The following is a 24793-nucleotide window of genomic DNA, read 5'->3' on the forward strand; positions in this document are numbered from 1 at the left end:
ACTTAAAATTGACATGAAATTTTTATATAAATAAAAAATAGAAGGTCCCTAATAAGTATTTGTAAAATTGGATTTCAATCCAAAGCTTTTGATTGAAAGTTATGTTTGTCCTGGGTTTAAGGACTAAATTGAATAAAGTACAAAAATTTGCATAAACGGATAATTGATTATGAATTGACTGGAATTTGATATTTTGATATGTTTTGTGATTGTTCATAGTTAACAACATCACTGAATCGTTGAGAGAAAAAGGAAAAGCGAGAGCTAACGACAAGTAGCTCGAGTGTTCGAATTTTATTTCTATGATTCATATCACTTTAATTGTTGCATATTTATATTTTTTTGCACGACGTGATATTGAGGTGAGTTGAAAATGGTTAATTGAATTGAATTGATATGATTGTGATTGATTATCGAGATATATAACTAAATTGAATCTCCAATTCGTCCAAAGCATTTAATAATACAAGGAGATTCATAATTAATATATATTCCCAACTTTCTTTGAATATCCATTTTGTGCATTGTGATAGAGCAACTTGAACATCCATTGCACATTCAAAAATTCTAAAATGAGTTGCATTGGGTTACTAACCGAAAGCCAATTCTAACAGAGAGTTTTTATAATAACTTATTGACATGATGCTTATAAGTGTTAATTCATGTAAAATGTCATTTCCGTATATACAAAAACTTTTTTTCTCAAAAGATATGATTTAGCTACTAATTTAAGACATTTACTTTATAAATTCTATTAAACCATTTTATACACATAAGTATCAGGTTCTTCAATACTTGCACTGAGTATCTAGCAAACAGTAATTATCAAAACTTGAGTATAAATTCACTAACATTAGCAAGAATTATCTCGACGACATAATTTGAAAGTTTTGTTGTTAAACAAACAATTAAACAAATAATCTCACAAACTACAGATTGCGAGTTGATCATAACTCACATGTGATTAAGTTGTACATGCATCTACCAAATTATATCAAAATATCCACTTGTTGGATAAATTGGCACATATTTCTTTAAAAAATGTAAGAGATCTAATCTCAACTTTTGCTAATGAGTTTTGCTAAATCTTCTTTGAGAACGAACAATACTTGATAAATGAAGAATCTTTAGATTCTTTAATAAATTCAATGTAAATTCTCTTTTTGTCACATTATTATTGATCGAGATGATCTAACCAATCATGTCAACCAAGGGTGTGATTAGTATTGCTTTTAACAAGCACTTTTGAGACAAAAAAAAACACTTTTGGAAGAAAAATATTTGTAAACAAGTTGCTTTTTAGTTTCTTCCCAAAAGTAGTTTATTTTGGAAAACATTTTTTGAGAAGTAATACTAAACTAAGTCTAATTAAACTTATGTGCGTGATTAAATAATACTAATGTATATAAATAAATTTAAAATAGAGATAAATTTAAAAAATTAATAAATTAGACAAGGTGAGAGTTGCTCCGGACCTTATGTGCTTTATGTTCTGATTCGGCAAAGAAAGGCTTAACAATTATATATATATAAATAACAATACTAATCTCCCTTCTTTCTTTTAACCCACACTCCTTTGTTATCGTGTTGTTTCATCTCCTTACGGCCATGGACCAAAATTCCAGACTATGTACGATCTGTCTCCGAAGATTCTCCAACGGCAAAGCCTTGGGTGCTCACATGAAATCTCACTTTGGTAGATTCTCCTCACCATCTTCTACTTCTTCTTCCAACCCACCTCTTGCTTCGTCCAAACATGAACTTTCTTCTGAGTCCACCGGGTCTGCTAAGTACCCAGCCGGGAAAAGATCTAAAACTCTTCGCAAGTTCTCCTCCAACATGGCGATGACCGGTTCACCATCTGACTCGGTGAGCTCACCTCTCTCTGTTGAAGATGCTGCCCTATGTCTTTTAATGCTTTCAAGGGATCAACGGAGTAATAATCCAAAACTAACCCAAGGTTATGAAATATCTGATGATGGTGTGGGTTCTGATAATGAGAAGGATGAAGAAGATGATGAGTTCTTTGGTGCAGCCAAGGTTCACCCAAAGCGCTACAAGTGTGGGACATGCAATAGAACTTTCAGATCTCACCAGGCTTTGGGTGGGCATAGAGCTAGTCACAAACTGAAAAGCAAGAAGATTTCCCAAGAAGAAGAAGAAGATGATGATGAAAATGGCGGTGATACTACTGATCATAAGATTCATCAACAAAGAACCTATCTTTGAATGCCCGTTTTGTGGGTGTTTCAATGGGGTCAAGCACCTGGTGGCCATAAGAAAATTCATTTCGATTACTTACCACCGATTGCTCGACTTCCATTACGTCGTCGTCTACTGTTCAATCGGTCTATCTTAATTTACTAGCTTTAGCTTTAGAACAAGATGATGATGAAGTTAGCTTAGTTCAGAATCCAATGCGCTCCATCTTTTAACAAGCTTATATGAATGGTTAATGAAGTTTTTTTTGTTTGTTTTGTTTTTGTGTATGTACAAGATAATGCTTCTTTTTGGTTCTTCATTTTACATTGAAACAGTGCACATTTTCTTTTCAATCTTTTTTAATTTAGTCCCTTTCGCAAATTAACTCTTCTTTATTGCTAATTTATTTGAAGTTTTATTACATACATATTCCTATAGGAAAATTATATATTTAGAACATAAATGTGGATTTAAAAATAACATATAATAAATAATAAAGTATAAAATTTTAAAAATAATAATATCACATATATTATATTTTTTTTCTTGAGTTGACCGAGTTAATTTGTGACACATCCACAATGTAAAAGAAAACAATTATATAATATATTTATTAAAAATTAAATTTTACTTTAGTTAAAATGATAAAATTAAAAAAGTTTTATTTAAATCCTATCATAAACATTTTTTCTTGGATTTTATATATAAAAATACCCTTAAATTTAATATTTATTGTTTTATTAAAATAAATATCTTTTACTAATTTAAAAATTAAATTAAAATTTAATTATGGAAGACACCAAAATTTTGATATATAGTATAAACATGAATGTCAACATTTTCTTAGAATAAAAATTCAGCTTGAGGAATTTTGAGAAAAAAAATGGTTTAAAACAAAAACACTAGGCTTCACTGATTTTTTTTGGGCAAGTGTAATTGATTGCTTACAAAATCATCTTTTACAAAAGAAATTTTAAAGCTGATTTTTATTTTCAATTTGGTACATTCATAGTATATTTTTTTAAATTTTATAAGTAAATTTAAAAATTGTTATGTTTTTTCTTTTTTAATATTTTACTATATCTTTATAGGATATTTGTTATCCCTTGACCTTGTTTTGCGAAAATTAAAAACTCCATTGATAGTGTACTTAAATATGCACAAGGAAAGTTTTAGTACATTGTGACACTCAAAATACCTTGCTAAATATGTTTTTGTGTAAAATTCAAAATTTTAAAATTCTCGTATATTAGACCTTTATTCACTCATATTTGCATTGTTTTTCTAAGTGATTTTTAGCAAGTATTGAGTCTTTTAATTGATTTTACAACTAGTTCTAACATGAGTCTTTAATTTTAGTATTTTAAGCTACTTTGTTACTTTTTAATTAGATTCTTTTTTTTAATAAGTTTTGCAAGGTATTTTATACGCATTGAACCGAGTTTGAAGAGAAAAGAACAAATTTGGAAACAACAGAGCAAAGAAAGAGTTGGTAAATCAAGATCTGTATATTGCCTTCTCAAGTCGTCAAAATGTAAATTTACTAATAATTTAATGACGTTGGATATAGTTTATGGAATAAATTAAGAATGCCCATATTTGTTCTTATTTTTTAATTTATATAATTTTCTTTGATTTAAACCGATACATTGGTTCAATAATAAAGTTGAGATTATAACAATTTTAAATTTTTTTAAGTTCGACTCTCACCTAATTACTTAATTTAGTTAGAGATGAGTTAGTTATTCAGTTCAAGTTGAAATTATGAAATATTTTTGGGTTTGAAATTAAATTGTATATTTTTATGAAAAGCTAAAATACGATTTTACTATTTTAATAACTTATATCTTTTTTTTAATTTTAAAAAATACTAAATCAAAATTTTATCATTTTTAGAAAGGTTAAACTGCAATTCTATCGTACACTAACTTAAAATTTCATAAATTTTAAAAAGTTAAAAATGATATTTCCTATTTTAAAGGAACCAAAGCCCCTGCCAGTTGCCTAACGCCGCCTTTTAATTCTTATAACGATCGATTGTATTAAAACAGTTATAATTTTGGTATACGAATGTATAGGAAAAAAAAGGGTAAACTATAAAAATAATCACTTTTGTTTGCCTTAGATTGCATTTTAGTAACTTATGTTTGAAATGTTATGTTTTAGTCACTTACGTTAATGTTTTGTTACGAAGTGGTCACTCTACAGTTAAGATCCATTACCTCCCTAATGGGAGTCCTACATGGTAGTCCAAATTAAATTTATTTAATTAAAAACCTATTTTTATCCTAGCAACCGGAGATCCAAGTTGACATTTAAAACTCATTTGGACTGCCATGTAGGACTGTCATTAGGGGCGTAATGGAGTTTAGAGTGGCCACTTCGTAACAAACGACAATGTAAGTGACTAAAACATAACATTTCAAACATAAGTGGCTAAAATGTAATATAAGACAAAACAAAAATGACTATTTTTGTAGTTTACCCCCTTTCTTCCTATATATTCGTATACCGAAATTATAACAGTTTCAACACGATCGATCGTTATAAAAATTAAAAGGCGGCGTCAGGCGATTGGCAGGGCTTCGGTTCCTTTAAAATAAAAAATATCATTTTTAACTTTTTAAAAGTTATGAAATTTTAAATTAGTGTACGATAGAATTGCACTTTAACCTTTTTAAAAATGATACAATTTTGATTTAGTTTTTCTAAAAATTTTAAAAAATTATAAATAATTAAAATGTATTTTAAGTGACAGTTTTAGAATTGACACAAAAAAAAATTATAAAATGCTGACGTCATATTTGGATAGATATATCCGTTCCATATGAGTTGGCCTTCTTGTCTTGAACGTATTCTACTTAGGTTAATATGTCATCATTTAGATTTATATTTTCTTTAAAAAGAAAATAAATCTGAAATTCATATTAATCAAATCATGAGAAAAAGAAATAAAATTGCATACCAAATAGAGCAGTCAAACTCATTAATTACCCTTCTTTTTAACTCTTAATTGGTATGAAACACAGCTAAGCCTAAAAATCTATCAATAATTTACCTTCCATTTTAACTCTCAACACATGCTTTGCCACTGCTTCAAATAAAAGCTACCTTATATATTTCAATTTACTATAATATTTGGATAAACATGCTTACTCATCATATTTATTCTCATTTCATAAACCCTTTTTCATTAAAATCACAATTATACCCTTGTTATTTTTTAATTACAAACATAATAAAAATTTAATTACATAAAATTAAATATATTTAGCTTCATCTTTAGAAATTATTTCTATCATACTAATAATTTTTTATAGTAATTAATATTTCAAAAAATATAAATTATGTAATTATGTAATTACAACTTGTACTATAAACATGACATGTAATTACATTAAATTAGCAGAACACGTCTAAGGAAGTACAAGACAAAAGAGTGTAATTAGTAATTACTATCTTGGTGATTACACTTTTATTCAATTACTCTGTAAGTAATTATCATTATTTTAGAAAGTTTTAAACATAAGCTTAAAAGCCCAAGTTCAAGTGTTGCTCTATCTAAACTGTGTTTGAGGTCAATTCATATTTATTTTTGTTTACGTATGGGGAGTTTGTATAGATTCATTCTATTATAAGTCTAGATTTATTCTAACTATCAACTTAATTCTGCTTTATAATAGTTTCCGATTATAGTTGCTTGCTTGAATATATTCTTCGTATTAAATTTTAGAAAAATAAGTGAATATTTTCAAATATAATATTTTTTCTTTTAAAAAAATAGAAAATTATTTTCAAGGCTGTTTTAAGTTATAATTTACAAAAAAAAAGTTATAATTTATTTTTATAAATAAATAAATAAAATAAAAAATAGAGATAAATAAAATAAATTAGGCAAGGTGAGAGTGGCTGTGTGTGCTGATGTTCTGATTTGGCAAAGGAAGGCTTAACAAATTATATAAATAAATAACAATACCTAATCACCCTTCGTTCTCTTAACCCACACTCCTTTGTTTTCGTGTTCTTCATCTGGATTACGGCCATGGACCAATATCCCAAAGTATGTAGGATCTGTGACCGAAGATTCTCCAATGGCAAAGCCTTGGGTGCTCACATGAGATTTCACTTTTGTTGCGGAAAGGATCGATTCGAGAACTCCGATATGACTACAAGTAAATTGACCGGAACGAAAAATAAAGTGAACACAAGGATTTACGTGGTTCGGCTTTAATGCCTACGTCCACGGGCAGAGGCGAAAAGAAATTTCACTATAACAAGATGAAGATTACAAGTGTTTTACACTCAAGACACAACCCGAGAACCTCACAACTCTCAACCCCTATAGAAAACCCGAAAGCTAAAATCCTAGCTTTCAAAGAACAAGCTTTGCTCTCTCTTGGTTTTGGGATGATCAATATGGCTAATGAACCTCTCTATTTATAAGAGAGTTCAAGGACATAATTGTCCAAAACTTTGGCAAAGATTTGTGGTTGAAAATGGACACCAACAACCATCCACTAATCCACTACCACCAACAACCCACTACCAACAACAACAATCCACTACCAATTTTAAGCCATTTCTTAACAAATCTCCACCTTGGCTTGAAATTTACCAAGCTGAACATCATAGTGAATTCCTCGAACTGGATCACCTCTTCCAAACGCCTCTCTGGCGCTAATCAATCCCGAATACCTATCAAGTCCAAGCAATGCTTGAACTTATATGCAGGGATCACCTTAGTTAACATATCTGCAGGATTCTTCTCGGTAGCAACCTTGCTGATAACAATGTCACCTTGCGTAACATGTTCCCGAACAAAATGATATCTGACATCAATGTGTTTGGTCCGTTCATGAAACATCTGATTTTTAGTCAGATGTATGGCACTCTGGCTATCGCAAAATACAACAGTGAAATCCTGTTGTAAACCCAAACTGCTTACTAGACCTTTCATCCACAATGCTTCTTTCACTGCTTCTGCTAACGCCATATATTCCGCCTCAGTCGTAGATAAGGCTACGGTAGACTGTAACACAGCTTTCCAACTAATGGCTCCTCCAGAATAAGTGAAAACATAACCCGTCAGAGATCTTCTTTTGTCCAGATCTCCAGCATAATCAGAGTCCACATAGCCCGTGACACTGCTAGTGCAGTCACTCTGATCATATACCAAGCATAAATCTGCAGAACCTCTCAAGTACCTGAGAATCCATTTCACGGCCTGCCAGTGTTCCTTGCCAGGACAACTCATGTATCTGCTGACCACACTAACTGCATGTGAAATGTCTGGACGAGTGCAAACCATTGCATACATCACGCTTCCAACTGCACTCGAGTATGGAATGTGAGACATTTGCTGCTTTTCTTCATCAGATTGTGGTGACAACTCTGCAGAGAGTTTGAAATGTGGTGCCAACGGAGTACTCACAGTTTTCGCTTTATCCATGCCGAAGCGTTGAAGAACCTTTTCAATGTAGTTCTTCTGCGACACACGAAGCTTGCCCGCCTTGCGATCTCTGTGAATATCCATGCCCAAAATTTTCTTGGCAGCACCCAGATCCTTCATCTCGAACTCACCACTCAACTGCGACTTTAACTTGTTGATTTCCGACATGTTTTTGGAAGCAATTAACATGTCATCAACATACAGCAACAAATAAATGTGCGAACCATCTGAGAGCTTCCGATGATAGACACAAGCATCATAGTCACATCTTGTGTAACCATGCTGAATCATGAAGCTATCAAACCGCTTGTACCACTGCCTTGGGGATTGTTTCAATCCATATAAAGACTTCTTTAATAGACAGACATGGTCTTCTTTACCAGGAACTGTAAAACCCTCTGGTTGACGCATGTAGATTGTTTCCTCGAGCTCACCATGCAAGAACGCCGTTTTTACGTCAAGCTGCTCAAGTTCTAGATCAGACTTGGCCACCATGGCAAGTAATACACGAATGGAAGAATGCTTTACGACTGGGGAGAAAACTTCATTGTAGTCAATCCCCTCTTTCTGAGTGAAGCCTTTAGCAACCAATCGTGCCTTGAATCTAGTTGCTTCAACCCCTAGGATGCCTTCCTTTTTCTTGAAGACCCATTTGCAACCAACTATCTTCTGGTTACTTGGCGGCTTAACCAACTCCCAAGTATGGTTCTTGTGAAGAGATTCTATCTCCTCACTCATAGCAATTGCCCACTGTGCCGACTCATCACACGTGACAGCCTCATTATAACTGGAAGGTTCTATACCAATGGACTCCGCCACACTGAGCGCGAAAGACACCAGATTAGCGTAACGCGGATTTGGTTTGATTTGTCTCTTCGTTCTTCCAGTGGCAATGCTATATGGTTTTTCTTGAGGTGACTCATCTTCATCGGAATCTTGCACCTCAACTTGATCATCCTGGACTGAAGTACCTTCCGTAGGAATTGGAGCGTCCACCTGACACTCCACCTGCTTCTCAACACCGTGATCTCCCATTCTATCTGACTCCTCCTTTTCCCGGGAATTTGTGGTGGATCGAAGCATGGATGACTCATCAAAAGTCACATCTCTGCTGATGATGAACTTGGACGAAACCGGATCAGGACACCACAACCTGTATCCTTTCACCCCTTGGCCGTATCCAAGAAATATGCATTTCTTCGCCCTCGGTTTGAGTTTTCCCTCATTTACATGAGCATACGCAGGGCAGCCAAACACTCTTAAACCAGAGTAATCAGCAGGAGAACCAGACCATACTTCCTCAGGAGTCTTCAGCTCAATAGCTGTTGACGGAGATCTGTTAACCAAATAACAAGCAGTATTAACAGCTTCAGCCCAAAATTCTTCACCGAGCCCAGCATTTGATCGCATGCAACGAGCTCGCTCCAAGAGAGTTCTATTCATGCGTTCTGCAACTCCATTTTGTTGTGGTGTTCGACGAACAGTGCGGTGTCTCACTATTCCTTCATTTTTGCAGAACTCATTGAATTCACCTGAGCAAAACTCCAAGCCATTATCCGTCCGGAATCGCTTGATCTTCTTTCCTGTTTGATTTTCGATCAAAGCTTTAAATTGCTTGAAGTTGATGAGAACCTCATACTTGCTCTTCAGAAAATACACCCAAACCTTTCTCGAGTAATCATCGATAAAGGTAAGCAGATATCTGTAACCACCTTTAGAAATTGTCGGAGAAGGCCCCCAAAGGTCAGAATGGAAGTAATCCACTGTGCCTTTTGTCTTGTGAATCCCAGTGCTGAACTTTACCCGAGTCTGCTTACCGAAGACGCAGTGCTCACAGAAATTCAACTTTCCTGTACACTGCCCAGACAATAATCCTCGTTTGCTTAGCACCGATAAGCCTCTCTCGCTCATATGCCCGAGCCGCATATGCCATAACTTCGTGGTGTCAGAATCTAGATCATCTGATGATGACACTCCCGCAACACCTGTAACCGAGGAACCATCGAGGAAGTAAAGGCCCCGCTCCAAATTACCACGTATCACAGTCAAAGCACCCGAGAATACCTTGAGAACTCCACCTTCAGCAGAGTACCGAAAGCCTTTCTTGTCCAACGTACTCAAAGAGATCAAATTTTTCTTCATTTCTGGAATGTGCCGAACATCAGTTAGAGTTCTAACAATACCGTCAAACATCTTTATACGAACTGTGCCAATCCCCATGACTTGACATGCGTGGTCATTTCCCATTAGTACTGAACCAGAATGCTTCTCGTATGTTGAGAATGCATCTTTCGAAGTACTTATATGAAATGTAGCTCCCGTATCAAGAATCCATCTCCCACCAGCGTAAGAGTCGGATACTGCAAGAACGATCTCGGCATCACTTGAAGAATCTGCATCAGCTACATTCGCACGATCATTTTGTTGCTCCTGTGATTCTGATTTCTCCTTCCTTTTCGGACAATCTACCTTCATGTGCCCGTACTTCTTACAGTAGTAGCACTGTATTCTCTTCTTGGACTGCGATCTAGGATGGCTTTTACTTGAACTTCCACCCTTTGCCTTGGATCTTCCTCGAGCAACCAAGCCTTCGCCTTCATTGTTTTCGACCACCTTACCAGTGATTTTCTTCCTCAACTCACTGGAACTTAAGGCATTTTTCACCTCCTCTAGAGTCAGGTCATCACGACCGTACATCATTGTATCAACAAAATTCTCATACGAGGGAGGCAAAGAACACAAAACAATTATTGCTTGGTCCTCATCATCGATTTTGTTATCGATATTATTCAAATCCATGATAATGGAATTGAATTTATCCAGGTGCTGGGAAACAGGTGTACCTTCCTCCATCTTCAGGGCATAGAGTCTTTGCTTGAGGTAGAGCCGGTTCGTCAATGACTTCGTCATGTACTTGCTCTCTAACCGGAGCCACAAACCGGACGCGGTTTTCTCATCCGCTACTTCTCGTAGCACTTCATCTCCTAGACATAGCAGAATAGCACTATGTGCTCTTTCTAGCATGTCATCCTTTTGCTCTTCCGAAAGCGTGCTTGGTAATTTATCTTTACCAGACAATGCTTTTAGCAATCCTTGTTGAACCAGCACTGCCCGCATCTTGATGCGCCATAAACTGAAACTATTTTTCCCGGTAAATTTCTCGACATCATACTTAGTCGATGAAACACTTGTAGCCATAATTTGGAACCTTTGAATGAATGATAATATTTTCTTCCTGATGTGAAAGATCAGACAAAGCTGCAGTCACAGGGCAATTCAGAAAATATTATCACTCCTTCAACTACGCTCTGATACCAATTTGTTGCGGAAAGGATCGATTCGAGAACTCCGATATGACTACAAGTAAATTGACCGGAACGAAAAATAAAGTGAACACAAGGATTTACGTGGTTCGGCTTTAATGCCTACGTCCACGGGCAGAGGCGAAAAGAAATTTCACTATAACAAGATGAAGATTACAAGTGTTTTACACTCAAGACACAACCCGAGAACCTCACAACTCTCAACCCCTATAGAAAACCCGAAAGCTAAAATCCTAGCTTTCAAAGAACAAGCTTTGCTCTCTCTTGGTTTTGGGATGATCAATATGGCTAATGAACCTCTCTATTTATAAGAGAGTTCAAGGACATAATTGTCCAAAACTTTGGCAAAGATTTGTGGTTGAAAATGGACACCAACAACCATCCACTAATCCACTACCACCAACAACCCACTACCAACAACAACAATCCACTACCAATTTTAAGCCATTTCTTAACAACCTTAGTTAACTATCTGAGATTCTCGTGCCCTTCTGATACATCCTTGCTACATTTCCGAACAAATGATATCTGACATCAATGTGTTTGGTCCGTTCATGAAACATCTGATTTTTAGTCAGATGTATGGCACTCTGGCTATCGCAAAATACAACAGTGAAATCCTGTTGTAAACCCAAACTGCTTACTAGACCTTTCATCCACAATGCTTCTTTCACTGCTTCTGCTAACGCCATATATTCCGCCTCAGTCGTAGATAAGGCTACGGTAGACTGTAACACAGCTTTCCAACTAATGGCTCCTCCAGAATAAGTGAAAACATAACCCGTCAGAGATCTTCTTTTGTCCAGATCTCCAGCATAATCAGAGTCCACATAGCCCGTGACACTGCTAGTGCAGTCACTCTGATCATATACCAAGCATAAATCTGCAGAACCTCTCAAGTACCTGAGAATCCATTTCACGGCCTGCCAGTGTTCCTTGCCAGGACAACTCATGTATCTGCTGACCACACTAACTGCATGTGAAATGTCTGGACGAGTGCAAACCATTGCATACATCACGCTTCCAACTGCACTCGAGTATGGAATGTGAGACATTTGATGCTTTTCTTCATCAGATTGTGGTGACAACTCTGCAGAGAGTTTGAAATGTGGTGCCAACGGAGTACTCACAGTTTTCGCTTTATCCATGCCGAAGCGTTGAAGAACCTTTTCAATGTAGTTCTTCTGCGACACACGAAGCTTGCCCGCCTTGCGATCTCTGTGAATATCCATGCCCAAAATTTTCTTGGCAGCACCCAGATCCTTCATCTCGAACTCACCACTCAACTGCGACTTTAACTTGTTGATTTCCGACATGTTTTTGGAAGCAATTAACATGTCATCAACATACAGCAACAAATAAATGTGCGAACCATCTGAGAGCTTCCGATGATAGACACAAGCATCATAGTCACATCTTGTGTAACCATGCTGAATCATGAAGCTATCAAACCGCTTGTACCACTGCCTTGGGGATTGTTTCAATCCATATAAAGACTTCTTTAATAGACAGACATGGTCTTCTTTACCAGGAACTGTAAAACCCTCTGGTTGACGCATGTAGATTGTTTCCTCGAGCTCACCATGCAAGAACGCCGTTTTTACGTCAAGCTGCTCAAGTTCTAGATCAGACTTGGCCACCATGGCAAGTAATACACGAATGGAAGAATGCTTTACGACTGGGGAGAAAACTTCATTGTAGTCAATCCCCTCTTTCTGAGTGAAGCCTTTAGCAACCAATCGTGCCTTGAATCTAGTTGCTTCAACCCCTAGGATGCCTTCCTTTTTCTTGAAGACCCATTTGCAACCAACTATCTTCTGGTTACTTGGCGGCTTAACCAACTCCCAAGTATGGTTCTTGTGAAGAGATTCTATCTCCTCACTCATAGCAATTGCCCACTGTGCCGACTCATCACACGTGACAGCCTCATTATAACTGGAAGGTTCTATACCAATGGACTCCGCCACACTGAGCGCGAAAGACACCAGATTAGCGTAACGCGGATTTGGTTTGATTTGTCTCTTCGTTCTTCCAGTGGCAATGCTATATGGTTTTTCTTGAGGTGACTCATCTTCATCGGAATCTTGCACCTCAACTTGATCATCCTGGACTGAAGTACCTTCCGTAGGAATTGGAGCGTCCACCTGACACTCCACCTGCTTCTCAACACCGTGATCTCCCATTCTTTCTGACTCCTCCTTTTCCCGGGAATTTGTGGTGGATCGAAGCATGGATGACTCATCAAAAGTCACATCTCTGCTGATGATGAACTTGGACGAAACCGGATCAGGACACCACAACCTGTATCCTTTCACCCCTTGGCCGTATCCAAGAAATATGCATTTCTTCGCCCTCGGTTTGAGTTTTCCCTCATTTACATGAGCATACGCAGGGCAGCCAAACACTCTTAAACCAGAGTAATCAGTAGGAGAACCAGACCATACTTCCTCAGGAGTCTTCAGCTCAATAGCTGTTGACGGAGATCTGTTAACCAAATAACAAGCAGTATTAACAGCTTCAGCCCAAATTCTTCACCGAGCCCAGCATTTGATCGCATGCAACGAGCTCGCTCCAAGAGAGTTCTATTCATGCGTTCTGCAACTCCATTTTGTTGTGGTGTTCGACGAACAGTGCGGTGTCTCACTATTCCTTCATTTTTGCAGAACTCATTGAATTCACCTGAGCAAAACTCCAAGCCATTATCCGTCCGGAATCGCTTGATCTTCTTTCCTGTTTGATTTTCGATCAAAACTTTAAATTGCTTGAAGTTGATGAGAACCTCATACTTGCTCTTCAGAAAATACACCCAAACCTTTCTCGAGTAATCATCGATAAAGGTAAGCAGATATCTGTAACCACCTTTAGAAATTGTCGGAGAAGGCCCCCAAAGGTCAGAATGGAAGTAATCCACTGTGCCTTTTGTCTTGTGAATCCCAGTGCTGAACTTTACCCGAGTCTGCTTACCGAAGACGCAGTGCTCACAGAAATTCAACTTTCCTGTACACTGCCCAGACAATAATCCTCGTTTGCTTAGCACCGATAAGCCTCTCTCGCTCATATGCCCGAGCCGCATATGCCATAACTTCGTGGTGTCAGAATCTAGATCATCTGATGATGACACTCCCGCAACACCTGTAACCGAGGAACCATCGAGGAAGTAAAGGCCCCGCTCCAAATTACCACGTATCACAGTCAAAGCACCCGAGAATACCTTGAGAACTCCACCTTCAGCAGAGTACCGAAAGCCTTTCTTGTCCAACGTACTCAAAGAGATCAAATTTTTCTTCATTTCTGGAATGTGCCGAACATCAGTTAGAGTTCTAACAATACCGTCAAACATCTTTATACGAACTGTGCCAATCCCCATGACTTGACATGCGTGGTCATTTCCCATTAGTACTGAACCAGAATGCTTCTCGTATGTTGAGAATGCATCTTTCGAAGTACTTATATGAAATGTAGCTCCCGTATCAAGAATCCATCTCCCACCAGCGTAAGAGTCGGATACTGCAAGAACGATCTCGGCATCACTTGAAGAATCTGCATCAGCTACATTCGCACGATCATTTTGTTGCTCCTGTGATTCTGATTTCTCCTTCCTTTTCGGACAATCTACCTTCATGTGCCCGTACTTCTTACAGTAGTAGCACTGTATTCTCTTCTTGGACTGCGATCTAGGATGGCTTTTACTTGAACTTCCACCCTTTGCCTTGGATCTTCCTCGAGCAACCAAGCCTTCGCCTTCATTGTTTTCGACCACCTTACCAGTGATTTTCTTCCTCAACTCACTGGAACTTAAGGCATTTTTCACCTCCTCTAGAGTCAGGTCATCACGACCGTACATCATTGTATCAACAAAATTCTCATACGAGGGAGGCAAAGAACACAAAACAATTATTGCTTGGTCCTCATCATCGATTTTGTTATCGATATTATTCAAATCCATGATAATGGAATTGAATTTATCCAGGTGCTGGGAAACAGGTGTACCTTCCTCCATCTTCAGGGCATAGAGTCTTTGCTTGAGGTAGAGCCGGTTCGTCAATGACTTCGTCATGTACTTGCTCTCTAACCGGAGCCACAAACCGGACGCGGTTTTCTCATCCGCTACTTCTCGTAGCACTTCATCTCCTAGACATAGCAGAATAGCACTATGTGCTCTTTCTAGCATGTCATCCTTTTGCTCTTCCGAAAGCGTGCTTGGTAATTTATCTTTACCAGACAATGCTTTTAGCAATCCTTGTTGAACCAGCACTGCCCGCATCTTGATGCGCCATAAACTGAAACTATTTTTCCCGGTAAATTTCTCGACATCATACTTAGTCGATGAAACACTTGTAGCCATAATTTGGAACCTTTGAATGAATGATAATATTTTCTTCCTGATGTGAAAGATCAGACAAAGCTGCAGTCACAGGGCAATTCAGAAAATATTATCACTCCTTCAACTACGCTCTGATACCAATTTGTTGCGGAAAGGATCGATTCGAGAACTCCGATATGACTACAAGTAAATTGACCGGAACGAAAAATAAAGTGAACACAAGGATTTACGTGGTTCGGCTTTAATGCCTACGTCCACGGGCAGAGGCGAAAAGAAATTTCACTATAACAAGATGAAGATTACAAGTGTTTTACACTCAAGACACAACCCGAGAACCTCACAACTCTCAACCCCTATAGAAAACCCGAAAGCTAAAATCCTAGCTTTCAAAGAACAAGCTTTGCTCTCTCTTGGTTTGGGATGATCAATATGGCTAATGAACCTCTCTATTTATAAGAGAGTTCAATGACATAATTGTCCAAAACTTTGGCAAAGATTTGTGGTTGAAAATGGACACCAACAACCATCCACTAATCCACTACCACCAACAACCCACTACCAACAACAACAATCCACTACCAATTTTAAGCCATTTCTTAACAACTTTCCTAATTTCTCCTTACCACCTTCTTCCTCTTCTTCCAACCCTCCTCTCTCTTCATTGACTTCCACCAAACATGAACTTTCTACTGACTCCACCGAGTCTCCTGAGAACCCATCTGGGAAAAGATCTAAACATCTTCCCAAGTTCTCCTCCGACATGGCGATGAACGACTCACCATCTGACTCGGTGAGCTCACCTTTCTCTATGGAAGATGCTGCCCTGTGTCTTCTAATGCTTTCAAGGAATGACCGGACTGACAATCCAAAACTAACCCAAGGTTACGAAATATCTGATCATGGTGTGGGTTTTGATTACGAGAAGGATGAAGAAGACGGTGAGTTCTTTACTGAGGCCAAGGCTCACCCAAAGTGCTACAAGTGTGAGACATGCAATAGAACTTTCAGATCTCACCAGGCTTTGGGTGGGCATATAGCTAGTCACAATTTCAAAAACAAGAAGATTGCCCAAGAAGAAGCTGAAAATGGTGGTGACGCTACTGGTCATAAGATCCATCAACAAAGAATCTTTGAATGCGAGTTCTGTGATAGGGTGTTTCAATCGGGTCAAGCACTGGGTGGCCATAAGAAAATTCATTTTGGTTACTCACCATCGGTTACTCATAATAGGATTTCCATTAAGTTTAAGCCTACCGTTCAACCATTCGATCTTAATTTACCACCTTCAGAACAAGATGACGATGAAGTTAGCCTAGCTCAGAATACAGTGCGTCGGCCCTCTATCTATGACAAAGCTATATGAATGGTAAATGGAGGTTTGTTTGCGTATAAACTATAACTTCATTTTACATTCAAACAGTGGGCTCTTTCTTTTTACTCAGTTAAGACACAGTGGTTAGTTTATTTCAGGTCTCTTTTAGCAAATGAGCTTTTATCTTTTACTGTACTGGTAATGTATTTGTTGTTTTAATACAGGGTTTGATTCAAGGAAAATTTCATATGATTTTCTTTGTCTCTATGGTGATGCTAAGTTATAATACAATATTAATCATGAAATGACTAGAAACCTTTCTTTCTTCTTGTTTTTTGTTTGGATACTCAAAAGATTACCTTTGTTTTGTACTGATGATAATGAAGTCAAATATATATCCATGTATGTATGTATGTTGGGATAAATTTATGTGCTCTCTAGGGCTAGCCTATAATGTGGCATTTTATGGAGTACCATGGAAAGAAGTAGAAATCCATGGAGGGGATTAGGTAGAGTAGGTACTAGGTTTATGATTCATGATGATGATCTTCTTAGTATCAGAATGAAATGACAATCATATGCCTTCATTCCAGGCCCTATAATTAATCTCTACGGTGACTGTCTATTTTGAGTTGGGTAATACCTACATAAGTTTCCCTATCTATGTTTACTCAGATTTTCTCTAATTTAATAGATCGATTGAACCGAAAATTGATCGGTGTACCAATATAGATAAAGAAAATAAATTAATATTTAAATTAATCGTTTGAAATCGATAAAAAAATTGAATTGAAAAAAAATTAATTAATTATTATTAGATTAATAATCGAATCAATCGCATTGATTCATTAATTTAATAAAATATCACTTCCTACAAGAAATTTCTCAATTTCTTTTCCTTTGAGGAGGAAAAAGAAATGATATTTTACCTGCTTTATTTTGAATTTGAATTTAATCTATTTTCTTTATCAAACAATTATTTTTAAAATGTTTTTAAGATTCAAATTTTAGTATTTTCTAAACATATTATATAATTTTGCTCCAAAGAAAGTTAGGAAGAAGTTTAAAGCTATAATAAAAAGCGACATTATTATAAATGATAGCGTATATTATATTAAATAATTCAGATTTAAATATTAAAAAATGACATTATTAAAACGAACAATTATAAACTATAAATCAAACATAGAAATTATCGTAGTTTTAAATAGAAAATTATAATATCATGGTTGATTAAGGATGTGAGTTACTTTCGCACTATAAAAGTGAAGATAATAATTTTCAATTTTTTTTCATTCTTTTGAAGAGAAATTATTTGATACACTACCGGTGGAGTTAAAAAAATTCCACAAGCACGAATAAAATGTTGTCATATGCTCTGAGGGAATATTAAAAAAATTAGAATAGATACATGTCATGAACTAAACCTTGATTCTGGAGTTAAAAAACTCTACTAACCCTCTTTTAAAATTAATATTCATGTCACAGAGGTAAGTAAAATTGCAAAAAAAAGATGGACCAAATTACACTATGTGTAATATGTTGATGGTTAATTTTTTTAGAATAAATATTAAATTGACTCAATGTATAATTATTAAGGGTTAAAGTTATTACTAAGTCAATTTTAAAAGTTGTCATTGTATCTTTCCTTTAATAATTTCACGGTTAGTGACAAAAAAAACCGAATGACCATTTTATAAATTTTTATAATTAAATGAAAAAAAATATTAATAATTAAGTAACTATTAATATAATTTATCCTCAGTATTACTTATATCCAACTTTTGATGATTTAAAATGAGGTAGCATATGTTATAAAAAAATATAATATTTATTACGTGCCACTTTAGCCAAAAATGGGTTTTTTTTTCTCTTAAATTTAAAGTTATTTTTTATAAATAAAAAACCTCTAACTGACTACCTTAATAAACCATAATAATTTTTATGATTAAGTCCTTGCCATATAGGTTCGTTTGGTTACCTGGCCAATAGTTATTGCCCGCCATTTGATAAAAAAATATTGAATTCAAAAAAAAAAAAACAAAGCAATTTACTAAATTTGACAAAAAATCAAAAGTTTTTAGCTTACAATTGTCTATTAAGGGTGAGTTTGGATGGACAGTGCGTTTATCTGCTGTTAGTGTAAAAACAGCGGTGGCGATGAGATTAGATACTGTAACGATACTGTAGCGTGAGATAAAAAGTAAGCTAAATGCACCGCACCGCACCGCACCCAATTGCCGATCCAAACTAAGCTTAAGTAACAAAAAATTGGTCGGTGGGGATGATGTTATTTATTTGTGAAATCTGACATTAATGACTATAGGATTTCTTGCCAAGTTTTTCTGAAAAAGCAGCTTTTCTCATCATAATTAATGAATTGAACATAACGCAAATTATCAAAATTGCAAACAAAAGCCATGGTGTATATTTTTATGATTTAACTATTTTTAAGTAGTAATGTAAAATAGTGTTTTTAAGTTGATAGTTATTTTCTTAAAATTAAACCCGTCTCTAATATTATATGTGTTAACCTTACGAAGTCAACTCTTAATATTTTTATGATCTTGAAAATTAAAGGGTAGGTCTCTTTTGGGATTCTTTTTCAATAATAAGGTAAATGTTGGGGTTGGCTGCTTAAATCCCACACTGAAAGTGGGAAAAGTTATGCGGCCTCAACCATTGTATAAATAACGGCTTTTAGCCTCTCTTTTAAGACAATTACCTCTTCTGCACCCTTTCCAATGCTTTTAAGGGTTAGTTTAAAAAGTACTTAAGTAATTAACCAGAAGAGGGAAAGTATATTGTGTTAAAGGAGTGTTAGAGGAATGAAAACATAATTAAGTTGTTAATAATAGTTTTAAGAGAAAAAAGTTTGAAAATTTTAATTTTTCCACTTAATTTTTCATTTGGAAAAAAGTATTTTTGAAAAGCCAAAAAGTTTCTTCAAAAGTTGTTTAATATTCATTTTACTTTAAAAGTACTTCACATGTCACTACTGAATACAACTTAAAGTATATGTTTTGGAAATCCTTTTAATTAAGAGTTTAGAAATTTTTTCGTATTAATGAAATTATCGTTGTGTCTAAGGACATAGACAATATGTTGAATTTTGTAAATTTGATGTTTTGTTCTTTTATTATTTTATGTGTACTTATTGGTTTATCTGTCACATTTCGATATTTAATAGTAATTTGTTGGGTTAATCCGTTGTACTTGGGTAGTTTCAATTTGCTTTTAGCTAGTGTTTAATTAGTTGTGAAGCTATATTCATACGAGATATTACCCGGTGTCCTCAAAAATTGATATTAGAGCCTTGATGAAGAAGTGTTAATTTTCTTAATATGCTTTGTGATTGTAGCATTGTTTAATCTATCACATTAGAAAGGAAAATTTCACTATTGGAGTTTCTAGCCAAAACTTTTATTAAATATAATTGTTCAAAAATAGAAGTATATGTAGATGAAAATATTAAACTTAGGGCACTATATTTAACAAAAAAAAAGGATTAGAGGTGTTTGATCATTGTTCAATCTTGAAGGTTACTTTATCTGGATCGTGTTATAAATGTCCTGACTAAGCCTATTGACGGTCGGGGTGAAATTTCAACTTCTAAATCTCGGTTAATTGAATTTCCGTTTATGAGCCTCTTCAAACATGACTTATTGTTATTGATTCGATGATCCCTATAGGACGTGGCCAGCGAGAATTAATTATTGGGGATAAACAGACCTGTAGAACAATAGTAGCCACGAATATGATTCTCAATCAACAATGGCAATATGTAATATGTGTTTACGTAGCTATTGATTAAAGAACATCTTCTTCTATGACTCAGGTAATGACCACTTTCCAAGAAAGGGGAGCGATGGAGTACACCATTGTGGTAGTCGAAACGGTGGATTTCCTAGCTACATTATAGTACCTTGCTCCTTATATAGGAGCTGCTTTGATGTCTCTTCCATCACGAAAACCGCTGGGTTGTGAAACTTATCTAAGATATATTTTTTATTTGTATTCGTGCCTTTCAGAAAGAACCGCTAAATCAAGTTATCAATTAATCATGTGTGGTATTTCGGCAGTGATATTCGTGCCTCATGACTGGTAATAGATTGTGCCTATCTAATTTTCATGAGAATCATGAAGGAACAGTGGCATTTGGAGCTGGAGAAAAAAAGGAACAAATCCTTGGAAAAGGAGTCCTAAATATTGAAGGCATTTAAAAAGCTTTAGAATGTCTTCTTGGTAGAAGGATCAAAAGCCAATGTCATCGATATCAGTCAACTATGTAACCAACAAATGCTTGTTAAATCCATAAAGAATAAATGCCTGATAGCCAAGAAGACAGATGAACTAGTGTTGGAAGGGACCAAGACTTTTGATAATTGCTACAAGCTGACCAGACAAACGAAGTGTAACAAAACAGGTACCTCTGAGCTTGAAATGTGGTATGAGAAGTTGGGACATGTGCACTACAAAGGGTTGCAAAAATGTATCTCATACATTTTGAGTTGAAACAGCGGACAACGGTGACTCTATACAAAATGTGGAGAGGAATGAGACCTACTGTCAAATACTTCGATGTTTTTGAAAGCACATGTTATATCTTGAGAGATCGACCGTATCAAGGAAAGGTCAATGTAAAAAATGATAAAGGGATTTTTTGGGCTATTCCAACAACAAGGCTTATAGAGTCTATAACAAGCAAGCTCAAATAGTGGAGTCTATTAACGTTGTTGTGAAAAATGGAACCACCAGACTGACACTTGAAGATGAAGATTTGACACAAGTAGATATAAAAGCAGTTGCTACTGCTCCTGACGAAACCGTGTCACAGGAACTAATTGCAAAGGAACAAGTAGATGGTGATGTTAATGAGGAGAATGTTGAAATGGATGATCTTTCCTAACCCCAACAATCTTCAAGGGTAAGAAAAGATCGCTACATAGATGATGCGTCACTGCCAACACACCAAGCAAATTTTACTGGTCATGGCTCTGAGTATAGCCACTAACTTCATGGTCATTGACACATATATATTCAACTCTAAGAATTGGAAAATACTGAGATCATGTTTGGTTTCATGCCTCACGTAGTCTTTTTTTTTTTTCTATTTTTTAATTTGTAGCCTTTTTTCCTTGTAATTTTGCCTTTAGATGCCGAAAAGGACAAAAAAAAATCTAAGAATACTTATTCAAATTAAAGCATCTATATTAAAAAATGAACATGTTGATGTTTGTGTTGAAGTTTTAGAAGTTAAAAACAATTTTCCGATCTTCAATCAATAATAAATAATTGAATTGATTATGTAATGGAAATAAAGTCGAATTCAGACAGCCAAGTAGGTAGTAGATATTATTTAATCCACTTCAATATTATTAATAATTATAATATAGTATGTATTGTAGATATATTATTAATTATAAAATAGTATGTATTGTAGATTAATGAATAAGATAGATAAGAAATAATTAAATTTTCCGAGGTCTTAAATAATATTCCTTGTTCGTGGAAGCCTTTACGTGAGGGAAAATAGTCTTCTCTTCACCTACCTTCCTTACTGCACTATTGTCATGCATTTCACATACATACATATATATATATTCCTCATCAACGTGCCATCAACTTATACTTAGTTCCATTAATGTATTTTAAACTGCTGCAATGCAATTTAAACCATGGATTTGCACTTTCTCTATTCACTTAATCCCTAAGCAAACACATCTCATCTGAACATAAAATTTGTAACATGGAAACGTCATTGACGACGCGCCGCCATCAGTCGGAGGCAAGGTCCGTATCTCCACACCTACTGCGGAGTCGAAGTGGAACCTCAGCCCTAAACAGGGCACCGCCGGTGATGAACTCGATCCAAAGCTCGGCTCACAGGTCAAAGTCAACGACAAGGTCATCAAGAACCCTAAGAAATGGAGAGAACATTAACCCTACCACCACCAACATGCAAAAGAAGCCTAACCATCAAGAGGGTAGAGATGGGGTGGTTAGGTTCATGCAGCAGCGTGGCAGTGGCGTTGCAATTAAGGGATCAAAATCAGTGACGAGTTCTCCATCAGCATGGGCATTGTCTCCGGGTAGGTCTTCGCCGTTGATGGTAGGAATGGAGCCACAAGGATCTTGTGGGTCGACGACTGAGGTAAAGGCTAAGTACTCCAAAGGAGTAAGTGGGTTTTTAAAGTATTTCAGGCAAAAGAAGGTGTCGCCTATTCGAGAAGAAGAGTATCATCAGTTTCGAGTTTTTTATAATAGGATGTTGCAGTGGAGGTTTGTGAATGCTAGAGCTGAAGTTGCCATGAACGCTGTGAATACAGATGCACAGGTACGTATACATATATATAATATATATCTTTAAATTTTATATGTTGTTTTTAGTAAATTTTAAACAAACTAATCCTAAATGAGCTAAATATGAACCGGCCTTAAAAACCCAACTAAAAAATTCTATGAGTGCGAAGTCAAAATGATCCAAGCTTAAAATTCAAATTGACTAGATTTAGATTAAACCAATCCAAAACCTACTCAATTCTCCCAAATTTAAAAAACTCGATAGACGAATTCAACTAATCTAAACACAAAATGTTTCAAACTAAAAATATCTCCGACTTGAAATAATTCGAATATATTAATACTCAAAACTTACCTATTACAAATTAATTTGATTCTAAACTAACCTGAGTAATTGATTATGTTGTTTCTAATATTTGATTTTTCAGGATAAATTGTTTGGTGTGTGGCTAAGAATCCTAAAGATAAGAAACTCTAATTTAGAAAAGAGAATTCAACTTGAGAAGCTGATACATGAGATCAAACTACATCAAATTGTAGGTCCACAGTTATGTCTACTAAATGAGTGGGCGAAATTGGAGGCCAAAAATTACGAAGCTGTTAGCCGGGTGATTCGTAAACTCTCGGCAGTCCTAGTTAGAGTCCCTCTTAAACAAGATGCCAAGGTATATATTGTATTATGATTCCAGTCTAATTATACTTTCAGATTCTATATTTATTGCATATTTAAATTTTAGTTATTTATTTATTTTTTGATATTATAATTGATGAAAGAAGTTTCGTTGAATTGGATTATACGGTATTCTTAAAATAATATTAAAAGGTCACATATAGCTAATATCACACGTGTGGAAAGCTACATATGGAAATAAAAATGTTGAGTTTGAAATTGTAATGTTTCAAATTCTGAACATGGGATTATAAGGTTCTTCCTTATAGTGAAAATTGATTTTTTTTTAAACATGGTTTCCATGCCGCTTGATTGATTAAAAAAGTGAAGATTGATTGATTAAAAAAGTGAAGAGATTAAATTTCGAGGTTAAAAGTGAAAGAACTAAATTGTATATGTTCAAAGAGTATAGGGACTAGAAGCAAAATTAGACTTATATATATATCCATATATCCATATATCTTACTAATTAGCTAGCATTGGTTAATTAATTATGGAGAAATCGGAGTGCAAGGTTGATTATAAGAAGAAAAAATGTTGAACCAGTAGAGTGCATGCAGGTAGATGTGGAGTCTCTCAATGAAGCTATAAGTGCAGCCATTGCAGCCATGGATGGCATAGAAGCCACTATTATAAACATCTTCTCACAGGTTGGTTTTACATATATAATTAAATTGTGGGTATTAAAGTAATTGGCACTTGTATAAATTTCATTTCTATATATCTAATTGTAATTTTATGTGAGTGGAAGCAGCCGGTGGAGAAAATGCTGTATATGGTTACTGAGCTTATAAGCATGGTGGAACAAGAAAAACAGTGCTTGGAAGAAATGGAGAAAGTTATCACCTTGGTTCCTCCAAAAAATATATTGGTGCGCTCTTTAATAATTTACCCTTTGATTATTTGCTCATATTATAATTATGTTGAACGTTTTTGTGTATTTATATGATACAGTTATCGTTCATAGATGTAACATACTAAGTAGATTTCCATGCATGATGATACTTATCCTATTTTAAGGTTAACACATACTTAAAGTAAATTAGTATATATAAAATTAACACTATGTGTAGGCGAACCCATATTTCACATGTATAAACTCATAAAGACTCAACAGACTAACTGGTTAATGAGTTAATAATCGTTAGCATTATAACAAATTATATTATCTTGATTACAATTAAAGTATAAAAAAAGAACATATACACTA

At 35.4% G+C, this 24793-nt stretch overlaps 3 protein-coding genes across 3 annotated transcripts; all 3 read left to right on the forward strand.

Annotated features, from left to right (window-relative positions):
* Window positions 1-1608: 1608 nt before the first annotated feature.
* On the forward strand, window positions 1609-2229 carry LOC107911090 (zinc finger protein ZAT9). Its single transcript, XM_016838980.1, has one exon. The coding sequence runs from the start codon at window positions 1609-1611 to the stop codon at window positions 2227-2229; it is 621 nt and encodes a 206-aa protein (XP_016694469.1).
* A 13684-nt stretch (window positions 2230-15913) lies between these two features.
* LOC121232019 (zinc finger protein ZAT9) lies at window positions 15914-16880 on the forward strand. Its single transcript, XM_041117312.1, has one exon. The coding sequence runs from the start codon at window positions 16059-16061 to the stop codon at window positions 16659-16661; it is 603 nt and encodes a 200-aa protein (XP_040973246.1). The 5' UTR covers window positions 15914-16058; the 3' UTR covers window positions 16662-16880.
* A 5479-nt stretch (window positions 16881-22359) lies between these two features.
* LOC107911091 (QWRF motif-containing protein 7) lies at window positions 22360-23596 on the forward strand. The gene is made up of 2 exons (XM_016838981.2): window positions 22360-22947; window positions 23342-23596. Exons 1-2 carry the CDS (start codon window positions 22360-22362, stop codon window positions 23594-23596), a joined length of 843 nt encoding a protein of 280 aa, XP_016694470.2.
* Window positions 23597-24793: the final 1197 nt, after the last annotated feature.

Source organism: Gossypium hirsutum, chromosome A07, assembly GCF_007990345.1.
Source record: "Gossypium hirsutum isolate 1008001.06 chromosome A07, Gossypium_hirsutum_v2.1, whole genome shotgun sequence".
Lineage (NCBI taxonomy): Eukaryota > Viridiplantae > Streptophyta > Magnoliopsida > Malvales > Malvaceae > Gossypium > Gossypium hirsutum.

What these genes read in the sequence shown, in the direction of transcription:
- LOC107911090 (XM_016838980.1), top strand. Translation starts at nt 1,609, where the DNA reads ATGGACCAAAATTCCAGACTATGTACGATCTGTCTCCGAAGATTCTCC.
- LOC107911091 (XM_016838981.2), top strand. Translation starts at nt 22,360, where the DNA reads ATGGAAACGTCATTGACGACGCGCCGCCATCAGTCGGAGGCAAGGTCC. An exon ending in CTGTGAATACAGATGCACAG is followed by an intron (nt 22,948 to 23,341) that starts GTACGTATACAT and finishes TTGATTTTTCAG; the next exon opens with GATAAATTGTTTGGTGTGTG.
- LOC121232019 (XM_041117312.1), top strand. Translation starts at nt 16,059, where the DNA reads ATGGCGATGAACGACTCACCATCTGACTCGGTGAGCTCACCTTTCTCT.